A 24,041-nucleotide genomic window follows, 5' to 3' on the forward strand; every position below is an offset into this window, starting at 1 on the left:
TACATAGCTTTCTGAAAACATCTCAGCACCCTGACTGAGTACTCCCCTCAAGAGCCCTCAGCACTGATGCAAGCATGGCGCTGGCTCTTGGAAGGAGTTATGCAAATATCAAAATGCTTTGATGGGTGAATGTCAGTATGGATGATTGGGAGTTCCTCAGCAGGCTATATTTGAAGACTTCCCTGGGTAATGTCCATGTGTGATGCTGAGCTTCTGTGCTTAAAATAACTGAAATTCAATGAATTGAAGGGACAGGCCTGGGTCAGTCAGACTGGAGAGGGAAGATGATGCTTTATACTGTAATACATTTGGTGGTTTTGTGATGTGGTTGTTGGTATCATTGAAGTAAAGCGCCCATGACCTCAAAAATACATTTCTGCGTCTATTTTTGGGACATGCAGGTGGTGGGCTGGTAAAGGTACAGTATTTGTGTGAGAGGCACACATTAGTCCCGCTTTGTGTTCCTCACTCCCTCTCCCTACTGTAAGCCTACACCAGATAGTTGGGTCTGGTAAATGGCAATGGAGTATTAACATTGTGTATTTATATGACGTAGGGGGCCATAGTCTACCTCTGACTATCAGACCAAAATTCATCTTCAGCAATTGAGTGTCAGCTCATCAATGCAAGTTACATCAATACCCAGTGGAGAACCAACCATATGGTTGCTATGGGGCCCAGTAGTGCGAGGGGGGCCTATTAGGTAGGCTGTTTAAGCAAAGTCTGCTGTCTAGAAGTCAGTAGGATTCTTCCTAGTCACATGAACATTTTGCAATGGAGATCCATGAGCTATAGTTACGCCGTCTGGTCTTTATCAGTCTCTGCATCTTTCTCTTCATCTTCATATCTCTCTTTATCTCTCCATTCCACCTTGGCTGGTCTAGAATGGAGAAGCTCTAAGCACTAAGCTTCTAGCTTGCCACCTGTTGCAAATCCAGTTACATTAATGACCAGTGGACGACCCGGGTCTTAGGGGCTTATTTATAAAGGTTGTGTAAATTCAGGCACATTCGCTGGTAGTGTGTCATTGGAGGGTTAATCCTCTACAACTCCGAAAACTAGACGAACTCGAAAAAAACATATATGCGATGCCTGTTGCGAACACTAGATGGCACTGGTTCCATTCTGGTGATCGCCAGCAGTAGAAGAGCTCATCCTGCGGTGAAACGCAGAACAAGACTGCTGGAACAGAGAGCCAGGAAGAATTTAGTTCCTAAACATCAACTTCCAGTTCAATCACATGTAGCTGGGAGGAGAAGAGAGCTCTTCCTGCAGATGGAACTTCTATAGGCCAGGTATTATTTGACTATATATATATATATATATATATATATATACTATATTTCCTTTACATATAGGCTTAGCCAAATTTGCTGCTGATCCCTTGGTACATGATCATCGCACACAATGCTTCTCGGCAGGCTGCAGATCATCTTATATCAGCGATGACTTAAATTAAGTCTTCATAGGAAGTGCACTCTCCTGGTGTATCGCCAATCACATTCAGACTTTCAAGGCAGGTTTGAATCCTATTGGCTACTGAGAGAACCGTCTTAGATCTCGACTTCTTTTTAACATCGGTGTGGGAACGCTTCAGGAGGTTTGCTAATCTGTCCAGGATCTACGAGAAACTGTCCAGGATCTAAGAAGAACTAGAATATGACTTTCAGGAGGATGATTTGTGAAGAAGTTCCATTCTACTCTCCTTCCATGTGGTGTTCACAGAGGCTTCAAGATCCAGATGAATCTACAGCTCAGGTCCTTTGAGAAGAACCCAAGGATGTCCAAGACTCAACTGAGGAGAGCGCTGTGAGAACTTCCAACAAACCTTGATGTTCTCCAACTTTGTGTCCCCCTAGGGGTGAACTTCATTGAGTAACAGGAGGAGTTTGGTCCTATGCGGATGGGGTTTGTGAGTTCTGTGTTGAGTTTCAGTAACTTGGGAGCATGGTCTCTGTTCCACTAGAATCTCATCTGGGAATGATTGTCAGATTTGGACTTTGGTTCCCCCAACAGCCCAATTTAAAAAAAAAAAATGAAGAAGTCTATTTTATAAAACTTATAAAGGAGATAATGTGAAAGGTTTTGGGGTCCTCACTAAAGGATATCAATACATATGTATTGATGTATAAAATATTTGGACATATATTTAAGTTATTATTTGATCATTTTTTTCCCAAAAAGTGGGTTTCTGGCCTTTCTCATGACGTTATCCTTTTTTTTGGTTCTAGATGGAGCTGTGAAGCATCCTTTGCTATAGAGGAGAAAATCCTATTAGTATATGTTTCTAACTCCATGACCATGGGTTATGACACAAATAACATCACTGAAAGAATAATAAAACTAACTCTGAAAATTCTTCATCTGCTGTTTGAAGAGGTGAGGAGGATTCTGGGAGGTCACATGACATCACTCTTATCTCTGTTAATAAAACACAGACCTGACAGGTGAGGAGGATTCTGGGAGGTCACATGACATCACGCTTATCTCTGTTAATAAAACACACACCTGACCGGAGAGGTGAGGAGGATTCTGGGAGGTCACCTGACATCAATCTTATCTCTTAATAAAACACAGACCTGACAGGAGAGGTGCGGAGGATTCTGGGAGGTCACATGACATCCCTCCTATCTTTTAATAAAACACAGACCTGACCGGAGAGGTGAGGAGGACTCTGGGAGGTCACATGACATAGTTTTTATCTCTATTATTAAAATACAGACCGGAGAGGTGAGGAGGATTCTGGGAGGGTCACATTACATGACTCTTTATTAAAACTAAACCCTGACTGAAGACACAAGGGGATCAGGCAGAGTCATATTGAGATGTATCTCTCAATTTCTAGGATTATATCATTATGAAGGAGTCTGGTGATCAATTAACAGTCAGCAGTCATTCACGTGGATACAGCAAAATCCAAAGGCCCAACATGAAGACTCCATCTCACTTCATTACACCTGAGAAAAAGAACTACAGGAAGGTTCTAAAAGCCACCAATACGATCACTGAGCTGCTGACAGGAGAGGTGAGCGGTGCCGGGAATTCTGGGACATGATCCAGTAACAGACAAGGGGTGTGTCTGAATGGTGACTGTATCATTGTGTGTGTCAGGTTCCTATAAGGTCTCAGGACGTCACTGTCTATCTCTCCATGGAGGAGTGGGAGTATTTAGATAGACACAAGCAACGCTATCGCTGTCTAATGACCGAGAATCAGCAACCAGGTAAGGATGCTTTTAAAACATTAAATTAAAAACAGCCCCTGCCCCCATGAGGTATTGTGGTTTCCCCACACAGTCATCGACTGTTCTCACTTCATCCCGGACAAGCCCCCAAGTCCCCAGCGTACCACACAAAGACCTGGGTAGGCAATGTCTTAGCTTAGTGATGCTAAGTCAGTGACAATAGTCATTTTTTATTATTCTAATATTTTAGTGGCTGGCTGTCACGATATGGGATCAGGCTCAGAGTCCAGTAGCTGAAACAGCAGGCAAATCCGTGGTATAACAGGTCGAGTTCGGTAGTAGTATAGGAGGAGGCAGAAGCATAGTCAGCGAACAAACCGAGGTCAGTAGCCAAAGGTATCAGGTATGAAGCAGAAGACGATGAGAGTAGTCGGTGAATCAGCAGCCAAAGTTCGGTACACGGGTAGCAGTATGAGCAGATTGTAGCACAGAGGGAGCAGGAAGCAAGATATTGGCAGGAGCACAATAATCTGGCAAACAGGAACTACAGAGGCATGGCTTAAATAGGAAGTTCAAGGGAGGAGCGAGGAGTTCAGCAGAAACTAGGTTTAACTGAGGGTTACACAGGAGATCAGGCAAGAAGCTATCCAGGGTTCTAAGGTGGCTCGGCAGGTACAACCACTGCCAGCTACAGCAGAGGCCCTGGGTTCAGATCCGGTTCCTGACACTGGCGTTCTCCCCCAAAAAAAGGTCAAGCTAATAGTTGTTTTCAAATATTAGTGACTTAATCCATCCAAAGTGATATAGAATTTTTGGTAAATGCTAGGCCATCAACCACTGACTTCTTACATCTACTAGGGAGAAGTCGTTTTCTAAGCTCAGCCTCAGTGGGAAGTGAGGGGTTGCTCTTCTGTTGAAGATTTCTTTATAGACAAAAGAAATCTAACGTTTTGACATGTAGCAAGCTGAAATTAAAAAACTTTCCGTAAATGTATTTCTTATCCAGATCCTAGAAGTACAGCCAGCACATGCCAATCTCCAATGTCATCACAATATGGTATGGATGAAGATTACGATATTGTTATAACAGCTACAAACCACTCCGTAGCTGGTGACCAAATGCCGTACTTTGCCAAAATGTCAACTCTGTTTGAAGGAGAACGTTTGCCACACCATGAAAAGCACACAACCAAAAAGTCTATGCATGGCATGTCTAAACATATTAAGAACACTGCCTTGTGCAAGGGAAAAACAAATTCCTCCCTTGGGGACCACACATATGCCCTTCCTTATACAAAGGCACCAGCACTATTGTATGATCAGGGTTATTTGCCCGACCTTCAGTTGGACGGTTCCTCAGGTGGTACACCGTGTTCAGCAGTTGATAACAAGGAAGAAACTCTCTTGCCTAAAGAAGAACACCTTTCACATTCTGATATTTCCTCCTACGTAGACCCTAAGGAATATATAACAGTTTGCATTAAGGACGATCCCTACATATGCAAAGAAGAAAAAGATCTTCCACACGCTGGCTCTTCCACATCTGAAGAGCGTTTCCAGGACTTATCTACTGTTATCAAAGAGGAAACCATTCTATATGAAGAGTTTCCCCCTTACTCAACCACATACACATCTTCAGCACCTGTACAATTCAACCCTGTCCACATTAAGAAAGAACCCATGTCTGCTGACGAAGAGGTCCCTGCCGAAATTGAACTTTACGTAGATGGGACACACTGCCCGTCGGACCGCTTGAAGAAACCTAGCCAGTTGAAACAGGTTCCTTCGGAAAAGCTACCATACTCGTGTAATGAATGCGGGAAGCGTTTTATAACGAATTCTGGTCTCGGTAGCCACAAGAAAATTCACGAGAAAAGCAAACTGTACACTTGCCACGACTGTGGCAACAGTTTCCTCAGGCGGATTGACCTTGTGATGCATCGGAAGATTCACACCGAGGAGAAAATGTACTCTTGCGGCGAATGTGGGAGACATTTCAGCAAAGCAACGAACCTCTCCAATCACCAAAGAATCCACGCGACCAAGAATCCCTTCTCTTGTGCTAAATGTGGCAAGCGGTTTGTCAGCAACTCCAACCTTCGCAGGCATGAGAAGAAGCATGATAATGACGTGGAAACCACAGCGTTTGCTAGTTCGGAGTGTGGCAAAGGGTTCACCAATGAACATGAACAGAACCCTGCCAATGACGAGCCATATCCGTGCACGGAATGTGGAAGGTGCTTCATCAAGAGAATCAATCTGGTGAAGCACCAGCGACTTCACACCAGGAAGAATCTCCACTATTGCCAAGAATGTGGCAAGTATTTCATGAGCAGGGCTTATCTTTTAAGACACATGGAGGGCCACAGCAAAAAGAGGAGGCCCTTTTCCTGCTCACTGTGTGGCAAGTTCTTCCTCAATAAATTAGACTTGGCCATCCACCAGCGGATTCACAAAGGCGAGAAACCGAGCTTGGCCTCGGAATGGCGCACAAGCTTCATCCGTAAATTAGGCTTCGTGATTCAGGAGCGCAGCAATGTGGGCGAGAAGCCATATTTGTGTTCGGAGTGCGGGGAGAAATTCGAGAAGAAGCTGCAGCTGCTACGGCACCAAAAGATGCACAACGAGATGAAACCTGGGGGGATGGCTCGTGGAACTGAACCTAACGACGCAAAAGATGTTGACAAAAAATGTAATGTTTTGAATATTGGGAAAGGATAGAAACTCTTGAAAGGTCAGTCTGCCCAAAAGAGATATTTAGGTTATAGTTGGAACCTGGTGGGCATTCCGACAGTGGTATCCCCCTGCTGTTGTTGCCAACTCTATTTGGTGGACTGGTCCTTTGGAGATGCTTGAAATGGTACCTAGACCTATATAGGAGATCTTAAATCCTTCCACTGTTACCAAAATGTCATTGAAGGCAACTGCTTCTACACTTGGGGTGGTCACGCACTTGGTTTGGCCCAATTAAAGGGATTCTTAAGTTGGAAGCTGCGGGTCTAAATGAAAGACCATGGCTGCTTATAAGTCATCTTGACAGTGGTATCTCCCTGCCATTATTCCCAACTTTATTTGGTGGACTGACCCTGTGGAGTTGTAGCTTTAAATGGTCACTACACCTATATAAGAGATCCCAAATCATTCCACCGTTACCAAAATGTCATTGATGGCAACTGCTTCTTCACTTGGGGGGCATGCACTTGGTTTGGCCCAATTAAAGGGATTCTTAAGTTGGAAGCTGCTGGTCTGACTGAAAGACCATGGCTGCTTATATGTCATCCCGACAGTGGGATCTCACTGCCATTATTCCCAACTTTATTCGGTGAACTGACCCTGTGGAGTTGTAGCTTTAAATGGTCACTAGACCTATATAGGAGATCCCAAATCATTCCACCATTACCAAAATGTAATTGATGGCAACTGGTTCTTCATTTTAGAGTCCCTTTAACCACTTGGAAGGCACGCACTTTGGCTTGGCCCAATTAGTTTCTCAAGTTGAAACCTGTTGGGCTGACTGAACCTCCATGACTGCTTGTATGTCATTCCGACAGTGGGACCTCCCTGCCATTATTCCCAACTCTATGTGGTGGACTGACCTTTAGAGATGTTTTTTTGCATGGTACCTAGACCTATACAAGAGATTTGAAATAATTACACTGTTACCAAATTGTCATTGATGGTAACTGGTTCTTCAAGTTTGAAGGCCCTTTAACCACTTGGGGGCCACGCACTTTGACTCTGCCCAGTTAGAGAATTTCTTAAGTTGACTCCAGGTTTTTTTAGTTCATTTTCAAGATTTCCGCTGTAAGACTTGGCAATTGCTTTTATAACTGCCCTCTCTACAACAGCCAATCATCAAAGAGAAAGTCACCCATATCGTAAAGGCCAGGTGTCAAGGTACGACTTAGACCTCTTTCATTAAGAGCTGCGTAGCTATAGGTGAATAGAAAGCTCCAGTTGGGTGACACTGCTCTTCCTGTGTGATGATAGTTCTCACGATCATAGTTCTTTTTTCTTTTGTTTGTACATTTAAAGGATGACCGCACCTTAAAAAGGAAAAGTTTAATTTTTGGGTCGAGCGCTAGTAAAGTCTATGGGTTATAATTTAAAAAAAAAATCACAGGCGCACCTCCCTGTGCATTCTGTGCGAATGGAGTCAAACACAAACATAATCTTCATTACTGTCTATATTTGTGATTTGATTATTCTCTTTTTTACATTATGTATTTTGAAAATGTATAAATAAAGTTAAAGAAAAAAAACAAGCGTTATCAGTATATTTTCTTTCCAGGTCTAATGTCACATCAGGAAAATACCACATGATGGCCACTAGATGGAGCCGAAGAGGATAATAAATAAGCATATATGTCCTATGCTCCTCGGCTCCATCTAGTGGCCATCATGTGGTATTTTCCTGATGTTACATTAACCCTGAAGAGAAAATAAACGAATAATGTTAATTTTTTGCCTCCATTTGCACAGAAGGAAAGTATGCGGAGTGGGAGGAGCCACCAAAGCTCCAAGAACGGACTGATGGAAGGTAGACAATTTCGTAAACAGTCAGATTTATGTTTACATCTTGAGCAGGGACTACTTTTATTTAAGCTGCTCAAGTGTCTATAAAAAAGAAGATGTATTGTATTTCTGGATGTTTATATTTTTATTTTATTGTATACAACTTTAAGGGTGGCCACGGGACAAAATGCTCCTATGGATTTGCTGTCATTCACCAGCTTTGTATATAAAGATAATAAAAACAATCCATGCCTTAAAATGGATGTAAACCCCCAACAATCGGCTTCTCTTATTTGCTCCCTACTGCTCTGTGAAATATCTAATTGGAAGCATTTATCACACACAAAAGAAAAAGGAAAATACTAATTGTTCAAGTTAGAAATTCAGAGCTGTCCTGTGCACACTTCCTGTGTTTTCTCAAAGAGTCCTCCTAGTTTTCATCATGGGCTACAGAACAAATTACTATGAGATAAGGCAAGTGGGAGGGATTCATTAGTTTAACAATAGACAACTGGGCAGGGTTGACACCATTCTATCTAAGTCCAAAAAAGGGAATGTCTTGTTAGTCCACAAGAGGGAATAAGCAGCCGAGTCCAACTCTGGTACAACAACAGGTATTTTTCTGTATTTGCAGGATAGTTGCAGGCATGTGTCTCTTTAATGGGCATGTCCTCCTGCCTGACGAATGGAATTTTAGGATGCATAGCAGTGAAATGTTAATACAGTGGTACTTCGGTTCACGAACGCTTCTGTTCGCGAACAATTCGGTTCGTGAACAGGACGTGCGGCAAAATTTTGCGAACTCCGCCTCGGGTGACAAACACAACCGCAGCCATCTTCTCTGCTCTGACACATGGGCTTGGCTTCCTCTAGTCGAGATTGCGGTCTGATCACGGTTTGATTCGGTTCGCGACCAGAATTGTGGAATGAATTAAGTTCCTGAACCGAGGTACCACTGTATGTGGTATTTATTTGTTTCCATTATGCCTATACAGACCCTTTGAGAATACCTGGCGTCCCTTTGGGACTTGCATTGAGCTCATTCCATTGGCATCCTGTCTACACTGGCCTACCAAGATATGACGCTCCAAATGTCTACAGTTGCCACGGGTCTAAAAACCTAACTCTGGATATCTCTTATCACTTATTTAAGGCGGAATTAAGCAACACAGGTAATGTCTATTCATGGAGATTCATTGTTCTTTCAGCCACAGTGTGATGTCCAGCTTCTGCCATGTAGCCAGGTACAGTCTAAATCAGCCTTTCTCAACCAGGGTTCCATGGAACCCTATGGTACCTTCAGAGGTTGCAAGGGCTTCCTTGAGCAATAGGCAAGTTCTACATCTCAGATAAGTTACCAATGAGACCAATAACCTTTCCCATGGTACTTTTAGAGATTGCAAGGGCTTCCTTGAGCAATAGGCAAGTTCTTCATCCAAGATAAGTTACCAGTGAGGCCAATGACCTTTCCCATGGTACCTTATGGTGCTTTCAGAGATTGCAAGGGCTTCCTTGAGCAATAGGCAGGTTCTACATCTCAGATACGTTACCAATGAACTTTCCAGCTATCTGTAAGAGGTGGTATTCTCACTTCCCACCATGGTAAGAGGCATTCTTCCCACTGTCCACAGTGTAATGGGGACCTTCACCACTGGCCACCAATCTAAGGGGACCATTCTCTACGGACCAGCAATTATATTACATATTAATTATATGTAATGTCTCGAGCATTACATATAATTAATATAATATGTGGCCCGTTAGTGACATCAGAGGCCACATTGGAGCTCCCCTATGGCTAATAAGTTGAAAATCACTGGTCTAAACTCTGTTAGATCTTACAAGGGGTTATTGACCTTCTTTCATGAAAATGTTCAGGCTTAGTGATTGACTGCTCAGGTCTGGGCACTGCATCCTGGAAAGAAGGTCACATACTCCTCCATGCCCAGAAGCTATGAGTATTTCTGAGGGCTCTGAGTGGCAGGAGAACACGCCAAAGCTGAGTATCAGTGGGTTATAGTTTTGATGGAATGGGGAAGTCTTGGAACCTCTGTCAGGTTTTAATTGCTTGTCCACGTCTCCATTTGGAAGATTTCTGATCACTTCCTGTCTAGTGGTAACGCCGATCAGAGGAAGGGGAGTAAGGTAGCTGCTAGAGACTAAAGTGCAGCCGATGAGAGAGGTGTAAAAGAACATAGTGTGGACACTGGGCGCTGAGATGTGGAGAGTGTGTAACAAGGAGAACACTGGTGAGTAACGGGGGCACGGGCCCCAATGAAAGGATGTCTCTGTTGGGCCCATAAACATGGCTGAGTAGATACTGTGTGATGGGGACCTGTAGCCTCACATGGCAGCTGAATTCTCCAGTAAAAACAGGAAGTTGCATATTTCCTTTTACTAATATAAAGGAATAGATAGGAGGGATAGGTCACCCATCAAAGCCATCTGTAAGGGAGTCCATTGCCTTTTGAGCCCCTGAAGGCAGCTGTCGGCAACAGCCTGGCTGGTTAACAGCGGCAGTGGGGGGGCATCTGGTTCTATTGTACGGCTATGATGCCGCAAACTCCACCTGATACCAGCAGATGTATTAGATACAACAAGGATACTGGGGATACCATATTTCATGGTTTACAAACATGGTGTCTAACTGGTTTCCATAAGTTCACCTCCACACAGCTTAAAAGATGCGTTAGAGGCCACTAACCATGCTTGAGCTAAAAAGCTGCTTTCCTCTTAGGCGTGGGACCTTCATTTTTTGAGACTACAAATTACTTCTGTGCGTGTCACAGGCCCGCCTACCTATCTGAACCAGCTCCTGCTGTGGTTAGAGGGTCACAGTCCAGTGAATCTCTGGACAGGATGGTCCTGGTCTCTACCTTCTCTCTCGTGTAGTCACTCCCCCGGTGTCAGACATTGTGTAAGGGATGAGGGAAGTCTAACATGAAGAAGGTTTACAGATAATAACACATAACACAATTTACAAATAATTTTTTTACTGAACATAAAATAAATACAGGCTGAATTCATCCAGATTTGTCCGTTGTCTCACACGATATCATACATGGCTTCATCTATGTCAACATGAAGGCTTTTTTATAAATTAGCCACATTTAGGACAACTCGAGTTTGGAGCTGCTTGACCTTCTATCTGTGTACCGTCTGGTGCCTCTGAGCGTCTTGTTTCCGTAGGAAGCTCTTCCCGCATTCGGAGCAGGAAAAAGGTTTGAGACCTTGGTGAATGCGCTGGTGGCTGACCATGTCCGAGTTGCAGCCAAAGCTCCGGCCGCAGTCCGGGCAAAAAAATGGCTTCTCTCCCGTGTGGATGCGCATGTGGCGGTTGAGGTGTGACTTCTTCGTGAAGCGTTTACCGCACAGGGCGCAGGGGTGGGGTCTGGCTCCTGTGTGGGTGAACTCGTGTTTTACCATGTCCGACCGGCACGCAAAGCACTTGCCGCAGATGGAGCATGGGAACGGTTTATCCCCCGTGTGACCTCTTATGTGCCTCTGTAGGTAAGCGTTTTGGGCAAAGCGCTTACCGCATTCGCTGCAGGCATAAGGCTTCTCGCCCGAGTGCATCATCTGATGGGTGACGAGTTTCGACTTGGAGCAGAAACCTTTTAGGCACACCGAACAGCAATAGGGTTTCTTACCCAAGTGTGAGCGAAGGTGGGCCTCGACCCTTGCCTTATCTGTGAAGGACTTCCCACACTCTGGGCAAAATAACGAGCGGTCAGAAAAGTCTGGGTCACTTAGAAAAGTCCTCTTGCTTCCAGCGGGCAAAAAGTTTACTGGGATGAGGCTTAGTTCCCCATCGCACTCGGGTGCCGAGCTGTCTGTGCAGAGTCCGTCTTCGTACAAGATTGGCACCTCCTCTGCCAGGTCCTTTGTAGGATGTGTAGAGATGTCAGATTGTTGGAGACGTTGTTGGCGCGAGAGAAAATCATCATTAATACGGACTGGAATATACTGTATGGTACTGGAAGTCAAATAGAGGTTGGAGTATTTGAAATGTTCCTCCTCACTTGAGGGGGGGCCCTTCTTAGCATGAGAAAATGTACAATGACCTTGAGATATGGAAGTGGAAGAATGTGGAGGTCGTTCTTCATCGCTAGACATGGAGTCCTCCTCAATAATAATCGTTGTAGAATCCATTTCATGAGGTAGATGTTCCTCAGCTGAGATTGGTCCCTCCTTAATATGAATAGTTGTAGGTTCTGTATGATGTTTGGGTGTGGATATCTCAGAGCTGAGGAGATCTTCGTCTGACAGGGATCCTTTCTTAACATGAATAGTTCTAGGCTGTCTGTGATGAGTGGTTCGGGAGACCATAGGGTTGGGTACATACTCTTTATCTGGTAGGGTTTCTTCCTTAATATGAATAGTTGTAGGTTGTGTATTAGATTGTCTTTGATGAGTGGGTGGGGAGATATTAGAGTTGATAAGTTCTTCATCTGACAGGGTTTCTTCCTTAATATAAATAGTTATAGGTTTTGTATGCTGTATAGGTTTGAAGATCTTAGGGTTGAGATGATGTTCTTCATCTGACAGGGATCCTTTGTTACCACGAATAGTTCTATGTTGTCTACGATGAGTAGTTGGAGAGATCTTAGGGTTGGGTAGATGCTCTTCATCTGGCAAGGTTTCTTCCTTAATATGAATAGTTGTAGGTTGTGTATGATGTACAGGTTTGAAGCTCTTAGGGTTGAGAAGATGTTCTTCTCCTGATAGTGGTTCTTTGTTAACATGAATAGTTCTACATTGTCTGTGATGAGTGGTTCGGGGGATCTTAGGGTTGGGTAGATGATCTTTATCAGACAGGGTTTCCTCCTTAATATGAATAGCTGCAGGTTGTGTATGATGTATAGGTTTGACGATCTCAGGGTTGAGAAGATGCTCATCATCTGACAGGGATCCCTTGTTAACATGAATAGTTCTAGGTTGTCTACAATTAGTGGGTGGGGAGGTCTTAGGGTTGGGTAGATGTTCTTTATCTGAAAGGGTTTCTTCCTTAATATAAATAGTTGCAGGTTGTGTATGATGTATAGGTTTGACGATCTTAGGGTTGAGGAGATGTTCTTCATCTGACAGGGATCCTTTGACAACATGAGTACTTTGAGATTGTCTATGATGAGTGGGTGAGGAGATCTTAGGGTTGGGTAGATGATCTTTATCAGACAGGGTTTCCTCCTTAATATGAATAGCTGCAGGTGGTGTATGATGTATAGGTTTGAGGAGATGTTCTTCATCTGACAGGGATGCCTTGTTATCATGACTACTTTGAGATTGTCTATGATGAGTGGGTGAGGAGATCTTACAGTTGAGGAGATGTTCCTCATCTGACAGGGGTCTTTCTTTAATATGAATAATTGCAGGTTGTGTATGTTGAGTAGGTGGGGAGACATTAGACTCGGGGAGCCAATCTTTGACTGAAACGTGTCCTTTAATATGAATAGTTGTTGGTTGAGTGGCTGCTGAGATCTTAGACTGGCCAAGGTGTTCTTCAGCCAAAAGAAGCTCTTCCTTCACATGAGAAGGTGGAATTTGTCGGTGGCATTTGGTGGTGGAGATTTCAGGACTTGGGGAATGTTCCTCAGCTGAGAAAATGTCCTCCTTAATGCAAGCAGACCGAGACTGTGGGAGATTTCCACATGGTGATTGGCTGAAATGTGGACCTTTGTCACTATCATTAATCGCAGGCCGTGGATTTGAAGAACTTGCAGAGTTTTCGACCAAGAACGAAGCTGGAGAAAAAAAAAGAAAAACACACAACAGAATTTAAGAGCCTAAAAGGACTAGTCTATTGGCCGCTCATTAAAGGTCTCTTGTTTTCCTCGACATTACAAAGTGTTTCACCCCAGAGGTAGGCAAATCCCGACCGCAATAAAGACTAGAGCTTCGAAAACCACACACAAAGTGCGATTTGTTCCCCAGACCTCTAAAGCAGGGGTAGCTAAACTCCGGCCCTCCAGCTGTGGTGCAACCACAAATCCCATGATGCATCTCTCTCCGGGAGTCACGTCTGTGGCTGTGAGAATCTTGCAATGCCTCGTGGGATTTGTAGTTCCACCACAGCTGGAGGGCCGGAGTTTGGCTACCCCTGCTCTAAAGCATCATTCCAATGTTGTGTAAGTTCACCGGCATTGAAAAAGCAGGACCACAATATCATTTTATTTCTACGACGGTTTATCACTCTTGGCTTCTTCATCAAAGTAGACACCACCTTCAGTAACCAAGTTGACTGTAGGCAAGCCCCTCCCACTACAATTTTTACTTTGTGTCATACAAGTATACATATCTCTTTCTCTGTGGAACTACACAGCTGTCTTTAATGAACCAGTTCCAAGAATATAATTAATTTATGCCCCCGCCCCTGAGGAACCAAAACTATTTTTTAAGGTTCCACTTTACTGTATCAAATATGCAGAAAGTATATTTTAAAGTGGTTATAGTGTAACTCACCCGGTGATGTGAGGGGCGGCTCATTCTCCATCACGACGTCCTTGTAGAGATCCCGGTGTCCTTCTAGATACTCCCACTCCTCCATGGAGAAATAGACAGAGATATCCTGACACCTTATAGGAACCTGACACACACAATGATACAGTCACCATCCAGACACATCCCTTGTCTGTTCCTGGATCATGTCCCAGAATTCCCGGCACCGCTCACCTCTCCTGCTAGCAGCTCAATGATCTTCTGGATGACTTCCAGGATCTTCTGCCCATCATTCCTTTCTAGTGTCAGGGAGGGAGTTTGAGACTTCATGGGAAGGCTCTGGTTCTTGTCTCCCCCTCTCCAGTCAGGTCTCTGTTTTGTGAATAGAGATAACAGTGATGTCATGTGACCCTCCTAGAATCCTCCTCACCTCTCCAGTCAGGTCTGTGTTTTGTGAATAGAGATAACAGTGATGTCATGTGACCTCCCAGGATCCTCCTCACCTCTCCGGTCAGGTCATGTGACCTCCCATAGGTGTGTTCAAGGATCACCAGCAGATATTTAAGTATTAATAGAGATGCCATGTGACCCTCCTAGAATCCTCCTCACCTCTCCAGTCAGGTCTGTGTTTTGTGAATAGAGATAACAGTGATGTCATGTGACCTCCCAGGATCCTCCTCACCTCTCCGGTCAGGTCTGTGTCTTATTAATAGAGATAAGAGTGATGTCATGTGACCTCCCAGAATCCTCCTCACCTCTCCGTTCAGGTCGGTGTTTTATGAATAGAGATAGGAGTGATATCATGTGACTCCCAGAATCCTCCTCACCTCTCCGGTCACCAGGTAGATGATCTCCAGGGTCAGGTTTAGAGATAAGAGTGATGTCATGTGACCCTCCTAGAATCCTCCTCACCTCTCCTGTCAGGTCTGTGTTTTATTAATAGAGATGAGTGATGTCATGTGACCTCCCAGAACCCTCCTCTCCGGTCAGGTATGTGTCTTATTAATAGAGATAGGAGTGATGTCATGTGACCTCCCAGAATCCTCCTCACCTCTCCGGTCAGGTATGTGTCTTATTAATAGAGATAGGAGTGATGTCATGTGACCTCTCAGAATCCTCCTCACCTCTCCGGTCAGCAGGTAGATGATCTCCAGGGTGAGGTTTAATATCTTCTCAGTCATGTGACGTCGGCTCTCTTCACACCTCGGAGTAGCAGGTACAACATTCTGGGCCATGTCCTCGCTTTGGCAATTTTCATTGTTACGCAGAGTCACAGCTACGGTGGAAACAGATGAGTAGGACAAGAACGTGACAACTCCATCAAGTACTTTGCTTAAATAACTGATAGCAGAATAAACTTTTGGTGATTCGCCTCCTCTCTCCCAACCTTGCCCAACCTGAGGTGACATTCCGTGCAGCTGCTATATAGAAATATGGCCTCCCTGGTATCCCCTTGGATGTGAACCAAGCTCTGGGCTCCAGTACAGTAAGAGCTTCAAGTGCTTTGCCCTACCCTGGGTCAACACCGATGGAGAAGGTAAGAGGAGGAACTCCAGGAACATGTGAGGTAGGTACCCTCCCCCTCCAAAGACATAAAACTAACAGGTCTACACAAGGGTGAGGTGGGTCTGTCTTATTACTTACACTGTGTCAGTGAAGAGCGGTCTTGAGTGCTCTGCGAATACAGCTCTTCGGTTTGGACCCCTCGATGCACCGTAGATGGGCGACCTTCTGTTTGCGTGGCCACGTCCGTCTTAGTCAAAGCTGGAGTCGTCCTGGCTCTGGTCAAGCCAGGCTTCGGTGGCTTGTCCGCGTTCCGCCGGCAGGCTATACGAGTCTTTCTAGTGGTCCTCAGACGGCAGGCCTCCCGGATCAGCTTGGAACCCGCTGGGAAGATGGTGGGCATGGCATTTGCTTTGAGCACCCTGGCACCACCCGAGAGCCTGTAACTGTCTTTGGTAAAGTGTGCTGAGCATATCCAGTAATCACCGTCATTCCTCGTCTCCAAGATTCTTCCGATGAAGGCGTCTATGTCCTTAAATCTGTGCCCCGTGCGCTCCAGCCAGCTTCTTATACGCCGCGCAGTACTGGGGAAGGGGTGGAGGGTAATGTCCGGGTGCCGCCGTCTTCCCAACTTCCAGTACGGACAGGACTGGATGATACAAGTCGGCATCCTGGTGACCTGTGTTGTGAAAACAAAAAGAATCATACACTGCAAAAATGGCTGCCGGAGTCCACCACCACCACCTTTCCCAGTCCACTGTATGAAGAGATGCTACACCCGAGATCCATCCATTAGTGCTATATGAAGCCCCAAAGGGGCCCGGCCTGCCTTGTCCTTTAATGGCAACCCTCTGTCCAGCAGCCATTAAAATGCCCTCCCTTTTCATAGACTAGTGTTCCATACAAGATCCCATACAGTTGCAAGGTTTTGCAGCCAAGCAGGTGTTCAAGCTCTGGTCAAGAATGGAAGATGCGTCTCCTTTCACACAATCCGTGACCCACTGAGCTCAAGCTGCCTGTCCACCCACTGGGCATGCGGGACAGACAAAGGGTAAAGGCGGAAGAGTAAGGTGCCGACCACTTTGACGTTTTAAAAAGAGAGTCCAGGGACACAATGGAACATCCCTTTAAATTAATTTTAATGTAATGTGTCTATAGGCAGGAGCCATTGGCTTGCTGGAGGGGAGGAGCCAGGCAGCAATATGGCAGAGGGCACAACCTGCACTATGTTTAAGAAAATGCAAAATCACAGGCATGCCATCATTGATTCTCCTGAATTACCCGTCTATACCCGCAGCAGAGCCTCCCCTCCTGCTCCCTCCAGCATCTGCCTGAACTGGAAGCACATCCCTTTAAGAAAAAGACTACTTCCTGCCACTGCGTTCCAGCTGTGCGTTCCAGCAGCGCTTCCGGGTGGCGGACGCGCTCTCCTAGAGCCTTGCTATAGTTTTCCCACCGCTGTCAATGGCACGACCATATATGGGTCGAGAGGTGGGCGTGTACAGCAGAGCCTCGCTGTGGGCTACGAACGCTAGAGCGCCATAGGGAAGAGAGCGGCGGCCATTTTCTTGTGGCCTGACAGAGAAAACCCAAGCTTTTTGGTGTTTGATTTTTCCAAAATGAATTAAAACCTTACTGTAGTGTTTCAGGTTTCATCACATTTTGTATATCGTGCGGTGTAATATCATTTTATTATAATGTACATGTTTGAAGTGTTTACACTGGCCTTATTAGACACTATCAACTGATATTGGAGTGGATTACATTGAAAAAAAAAACACCTAGAAACACTATGAAAAAGCCTGCTAAACCTGTTTGTGCAGGGTTATAAAAGCTCGGCTTCAGTAGCTGTTCACCCAGAGTTCTTCCATTACTCTTCTCAAAAGGGTGCCTCTGCACATATAATGGTCAGGGCATCAGAGAAGGAATGGACCTGTTGGTGATCCTGGAACACACCTGCCATAAATGGCCACTTTCATAGATAAAACAAGGAAAAGCAGCGTGAAGGTCTTGTTCCGGAGATGATGAATTTGTATTACACGTAGTTCTTTCAGCATTAGTATCACCATAAGGTTTGTTTTGGGATCACTAGTAGGTCTGTTCCAGCATCAGCAGGTGTGGTCCATGATTAAACCAGGTGTTTCAGGATCACCGGTAGGTGTGTTCAAGGATCACCAGCAGATGTTTCAGTATTATGAACAGGTACGGTTCAGGATCACCGGTAGGTGGGTTCAAGGATCACCAGCATATGTTTCAGCATTATGAACAGGTATGGTTCAGGATCACCAGTAGGTGTGTTCAAGGATCACCAGCAGATATTTAAGTATTATGAACAGGTATGGTTCAGGATCACCAATGGGTGTGGTCAAGGATCACCAGCAGATGTTTCAGTATTATGAACAGGTATGGTTCAGGATCACCAGTAGGTGTGTTCAAGGATCACCAGCAGATGTTTCAGCATTATGAACAGGTATGGTTCAGGATCACCAGTAGGTGTGGTCAAGGATCACCAGCAGATGTTTCAGTATTATGAACAGGTATGGTTCAGGATCACCAATGGGTGTGTTCAAGGATCACCAGCATATGTTTCAGTATTATGCACAGGTATGGTTCAGGATCACCGTTAGGAGTGTTCAAGGATCACGAGCGGATGTTTCAGGGTTACCAGTAGCTGTGGTCCTCAAGCTTCACATGCAACCAAATGTGGAGACTCTTTGCGTTTATTTGGCTGACTATGGTCCTGAAAGTCCCCAAACACAGATTGGGAAAATTCTGTGATGTTTCAATGTGCAGACCACGCAAGATCTGATACCCCAATGTTTGGATGATGTTGAACTTGACCAGTTCTTATGTCCAGCGGTCCTGTGATTTGTCCCAGGTCTGCACCCATTCTGTGATCATTATCATTGTACTTCCCTTTGTTCTGCATCCTTTTTATTGATAACGGCTTGTCCTCTGCTATCTCCGGTATGACCTTAGCTAGTTCCTGATCACGGCTTGTCTCTACTGTCTCCAATATGACCTTAGCTAGTTCCTGATCACGGCTTGTCTCTGCTATCTCCGGTATGACCTCAGCCAGTTCCTGACCACAGCTTGTCTCTGCTATCTCGGTATGACCTTAGCTAGTTCCTGACCGCGGCTTGTCTCTGCTATCTCCGGTATGACCTCAGCCAGTTCCTGACCACAGCTTGTCTCTGCTATCTCGGTATGACCTTAGCTAGTTCCTGACCACGGCTTGTCTCTACTATCTCCGGTATGACCTCAGCTAGTTCCTGACCACGGCTTGTCTCTACTATCTCCGGTATGACCTCAGCTAGTTCCTGACCACGGCTTGTCTCCGCTATGACCTCAGTTAGTTCCTGATCACGGCTTGTCTCTGATATGTCCGGTATGACCTCAGCCAGTTCCTGACCACGGCTTGTCTCTGCTATCACCGGTATGACCTCAGCTAGTTCCTGACCACGGCTTGTCTCTGCTATCTTTGGGTTAACCTCAGCTAGTTCCTGACCACGGCTTGTCTCTGCTATCTTTGGGTTAACCTCAGCTAGTTCCTGACCACGGCTTGTCTCTGCTATCTTCGGTTTGACCAAAGCTAGTCCCTGACCACGGCTTGTCTGTGTTATCTCAGTTATGACCTCAGCTAGTTCCTGATCACAGCTTGTCTCTGCTATATCTGGTTTGACCTCAGCTAGTTCCTGACACCAGCTTGTCTCTGCTATCTCCAGTATGACCTCAGCTAGTTCCTGACACCGGCTTGTCTCTGCTATCTCCAATATGACCTTCAGCTAGTTCCTGACACCGGCTTGTCTCTGCTATCTCCGGTATGACCTCAGCTAGTTCCTGATCACAGCTTGTCTCCGCTATGACCTCAGCTAGTTCCTGATCACGGCTTGTCTCTGCTACTTCTGGTTTCACCTCAGCTAAGTTCCTGATCACGGCTTTTCTCTGATGACCTTCCGCTGTGATCTTGGCCTGCTATATCTCTTCTTGGCCCCTGACCACTGCTTGTCCTGCCCACACTTCCATTCTGCTGTGTTCCAGTGTCCTCCAGCCAACTTGTTTCTTTGAGTATCTGTATCACCCATGCTATTCTCATTCCCTGTGTGTTCTGCTCCAGGAGTGTCTAGACCAGAGGCGTAAGGTAAGCTCTTTTGTCATCTCGGCTTCCACCAGCTACGTGATACTGCATCTCCAGCACAATTTTTTTGGTTTTGAATTGAGTGGAGAAGGCTAGAGAACCTCCGTTTTTAACGCTCTCTCTGGTCCCCTTCTTTACGGTCATGTTGACAACATTGTCACCAATAGGGAAACAGACAACAATAAAAATACATTCTCTTATTTGATTAGTGGAAGGCCAAAAGTCCCATCAGCTTTTTATTGCAGGTTTTTCCTCACCTCCTGTCCTGATACAATGTTATTATCAGGACAGGAAGGCTGGTAAGCTCCTTAAACAGATCTCGAATGGCAAGAAAGGCTTGACAAAGGCCCCAATCCTTTTCTAATCAGTCCAAAGCTAAAAAAAAAAACAAATCGCACTTTAATTTTTTTTACATTTTATTTTTAATATCACAAAAATGTCTGCAGGTGAGAGCGAGCATTATCAATGCTCATGCTTGGAGCTTACTACATTGGTGAGTTAAGGACAACCAAGAAATGCCCATTTTTCCCACCGTTTGTTTGGTCTCCGGAAACAGTGAACATGCACAGTTGGCAAAAAACTTCCAAGCTGGATCATGGATCTTACGGGTTCCCGATAGTTGTATTCATGTCTTGGTACAAAGGCCGCATTCTGTCACTGTAAATAGGTTGCGTATTGAAGAAAAGTCACTTGAGGCCCAATTTTCTGACCTTTGAACCAATATCAACTCCGACATGTGTCCAGTGTCATGAGGTGGAATGGCAAATACATGTGTGGGACACTCACTGATTTGTATTGCAAGAACAGGATGACCAGTAGGCCATAACTGCCATCTCCTGTGGTGATCATATGACCTTAGTTTTTCCCCCAACATGGTCCAGAAGCTTGTCAGATATGCCCAAGGACTAGATCATTCAGATTTGGCTTACAGATTAAAATGGGGAAATCTAAGATTATGTATTGGTTCAGGCAGCATGGTTTCTTCTCTTCCTCCCTCCAATGATGGTTAATAATGCGGATATGAATGACGGGCCACATAAGCACTCTTGGCTAAGGGCTAGTTAGTCCTCCTTGAGAATTTTATGGAGTTTGGCGAGATTTGAATTTTTTATACAACATGACAAGCAAACAGCTTCTTCGACATGCGGGCTCACCAGGTTTGACCTTGTTATAAAATGCCAATCACATATACAACACAAACATGGCTGTGCGGTGGCCCTGTATGAACCTATAGATGGCCATCAAGGTTCCGTTGCTTGTCAAAATGTTTAGACGTACGAGGCTTTGTTCATATGTGTTATCTCACTTGTACTTGACCTATGTGGGTCCCATGACCTCAATATTGGGCAAGCCCAGTTTCCCACCGAGACTGTCTCTACCTATTAAAATGGACGTCTTCTAAACCACCCACTCTAGGCCACGTCCTTGATGATAATGGCCTCAAACTATTTAATTCTCTGACTGTGCAATTGGGCCATTCCTTAGTGAACTGGTTAAGCTTCAAGATCTTTATGTTGACCTGGAATGTCAAGGCAACCTTCACAGAGAACATTCTTCTTTTGACTATCTATGCTTACAGCCCTCAGGCCCAACAAACTCGGTTTCCAACCTCTAAAAACAGCTATTCTTCCATGTTTCTCCTACAGTCCCGTCTTATGGAATGGGAACGTGAATTTGACTATATCTTTACGAACGAGGACAGGACCAAATCTTATATCTTACCACATAAAGTTAAAGCTAGTGTAGCTCAGGAGTAGACCTTCTTGATACTCACTGGAAGGTTCCACTGTCCTCATCTTTCCTAGTGTCCCTGACACTAGGAAAGATGAGGACAGTGGTACCTTCCACCTTTGTTGGTGGTGTCACGCCCACATTAGCACACCTTTGTTGGTACCTAGTACCTTTGTTGGTGGTGTCACGCCCACACTAGCACAATGACACACATTTGGCAGGATTGCCTGCGGTTAGCACCATTTTTGGGAAAAGGCCATTGACACATATAGCCAAGTGACTACATCTAATGCTCCCCGCACCCTACAGGTGGCCTCACATTTTATGCTCCCCGGCTCTCTGTCAACTATAAAAAAAGGTCCTTCTTGCTTCCTAATAGCGATAAGGGCCATCAGTCCCGGATACTGGGAAACCATGACCACACCAACTATGCAAGAATGGATAATAATGAACTTACTAACGAAGTAACAACACAACTATATGATAGAAACTTCCAATTTACTTCCATATTGGCTCCCTCCTTGACTCTCACTCCCAAACCATGCTCACACAGTGAGCTTTACCCCTCTATACTGAGCCTCAGACTGTTACCACGGGTAGGAATACCGTCTGTGTTACGCAGTAATCCTCCCTCCTTCTCTTATTTACTCAAGTGACCGATTTCTTTTTCCTCTACTTCTATACCGGAATCTTGAAGGGACTCTTCTCCCCTAGGTACTGCAGTCCCGCACAGAGGGAAGATTACCTGGTTGTCCAATACCCTGACCCCGTGACTCAAAATTGATACAGTGACCAATCAAATGGTTCAGTGATATCAATGTGATACAGGATATCTAATCGCTGCTTTTGTTAAATCAATTAGAGCGGCTGGTGGGACATGTCTGGTAGACGTTCTGCTTCTGTTTACTACCATCTTCTACTCTATACTGTATCTTGTATTTTATTGTCCATATTGTAAAATACAATAAAGTTTATATAAAAAAAACAAAAAAAAATTACAGGGGTTCTCATCCTTCTCGACTCTAGATACACGTCAGTCAATGTGATGGTATAGCTGGGGCATGAGTATGGCTAGAGTGGTGCAGGGGTGTACCTTTGATACCCATGCTTCTAAGTCACGGAACTCTGCACCTTATGGTGCCCAATGTCCAGCTCCGGTCTTAGCTTAGTACAATCTTGCAGACCACATTTCTACCTTAAGGCTGACCTCACAATTTCCTGTTCTCCAAACTGTGCATGTCATCTGCTTTCAGAGGTCTCCATGCTTTCATCTTCTATAATCCTCCATGTTTTCATCTGCTGCCTTGCTGTCTACTTACCTGAGGGGTGATCAACCTCACAACGCAACAGCCGGTGCCGATCAGCACTTTCTTTATATCTAAAGCATTTGCCGCAGCGAGAACACAGAAAAGGCTTCTCCCCCGTGTGAACCCTCTGATGGGTGAGGAGAACCGACTTCGCCGTAAAACCTTTCCCGCACTCTGAGCAGGTGTAGGGGTAGGCACCCGTGTGAGTGGCCTGATGGCGGACCAGTCCTGACTTCTGCGCAAACGTTTTCCCGCACTCGGAGCAGGAGTACGGATGGAAACCCGTGTGCGTTCTTTTGTGCCTCACAAGGGTTGACTTTTGCGCAAAGCTTTTTCCGCATTGGGAACACGGAAACGGTTTCTCCCCCGAATGAGTTCTTTGATGGGCGTCAAGGTTTGACTTTTTCAGAAAGCGTCTCCCGCACGCGGAGCATGAGTAAGGCTTGTCTCCCGTGTGGATCGACTGATGGCTGACTAGGTTGTGCTTGTAGGAAAACGTTTTCCCACACTGAGAACAGGAATACAGCTTCCACCTCCCGAAAGCTTTTTGGTGGCCAATCAGACCTGATTTAGACTCAAAGCGTTCCCAACAAGCGCGAGTTGCCTGGTGGCAAAGAAGATCATCGTGCACAGAGAAGTACTGACCGCACTCCGAACACTGGGGATCTCTATCTGCTGCAGGGGGAGGGCAAGGGGTGATGGTCTTGGAGTGATCAGGAATACACTGGCCATTACTAGAGGGATCATATGGTGGATTGGTGCTCTGAAGGACCGGATGGTCATCTGGAGTATTGGAACATTCCTGCAAACAGTCAGAGGTGTTGTCCTCATTATCTTCGGTTTCACCTCCCGGAGAGACAGCTGGATGCTTCTCTGCATTGTTCCAGTTTTGTTGTCCATCTGGTGGAAAAAGAAATGGAGGGGAACAAGTACTGGTTATGTGTTCTTCAAAGCCAACAATCGTCCTTTCCCCAACCCAACCAAAGGCAACAATCATCCTTTCCACAACCCAACCAAAGGCAACAATCGTCCTTTCCACAACCCAACCAAAGGCAACAATCGTCCTTTCCACAACCCAACCAAAGGCAACAATCGTCCTTTCCACAACCCAACCAAAGGCAACAATCGTCCTTTCCACAACCCAACCAAAGGCAACAATCGTCCTTTCCACAACCCAACCAAAGGCAACAATCGTCCTTTCCACAACCCAACCAGAGGCAACAATCGT

The 24,041-nt window shown here is 45.2% G+C and overlaps 2 protein-coding genes across 2 annotated transcripts in view; both read right to left on the reverse strand.

The window, feature by feature from the left end:
• LOC108788099 (zinc finger protein 62 homolog) overlaps nt 1-24,041 on the reverse strand; it is a 949,422-nt gene that overhangs the window by 491,764 nt on the left and 433,617 nt on the right. The window lies entirely within an intron of this gene.
• LOC108788076 overlaps nt 22,800-24,041 on the reverse strand; it is a 240,035-nt gene continuing 238,793 nt past the window's right edge. Inside the window, exon 34 of the mRNA XM_018557808.1 lies at nt 22,800-23,346. Within this exon, the coding sequence (XP_018413310.1) occupies nt 22,818-23,346 (529 nt within the window). The 3' untranslated portion in view covers nt 22,800-22,817. The remainder of the gene's footprint in view (nt 23,347-24,041) is intronic.

The sequence above is a fragment of the Nanorana parkeri genome, unplaced genomic scaffold, assembly GCF_000935625.1.
Source record: "Nanorana parkeri isolate BGI_ZX_2015 unplaced genomic scaffold, ASM93562v1 scaffold305, whole genome shotgun sequence".
Classification (NCBI taxonomy): Eukaryota; Metazoa; Chordata; class Amphibia; order Anura; family Dicroglossidae; genus Nanorana; species Nanorana parkeri.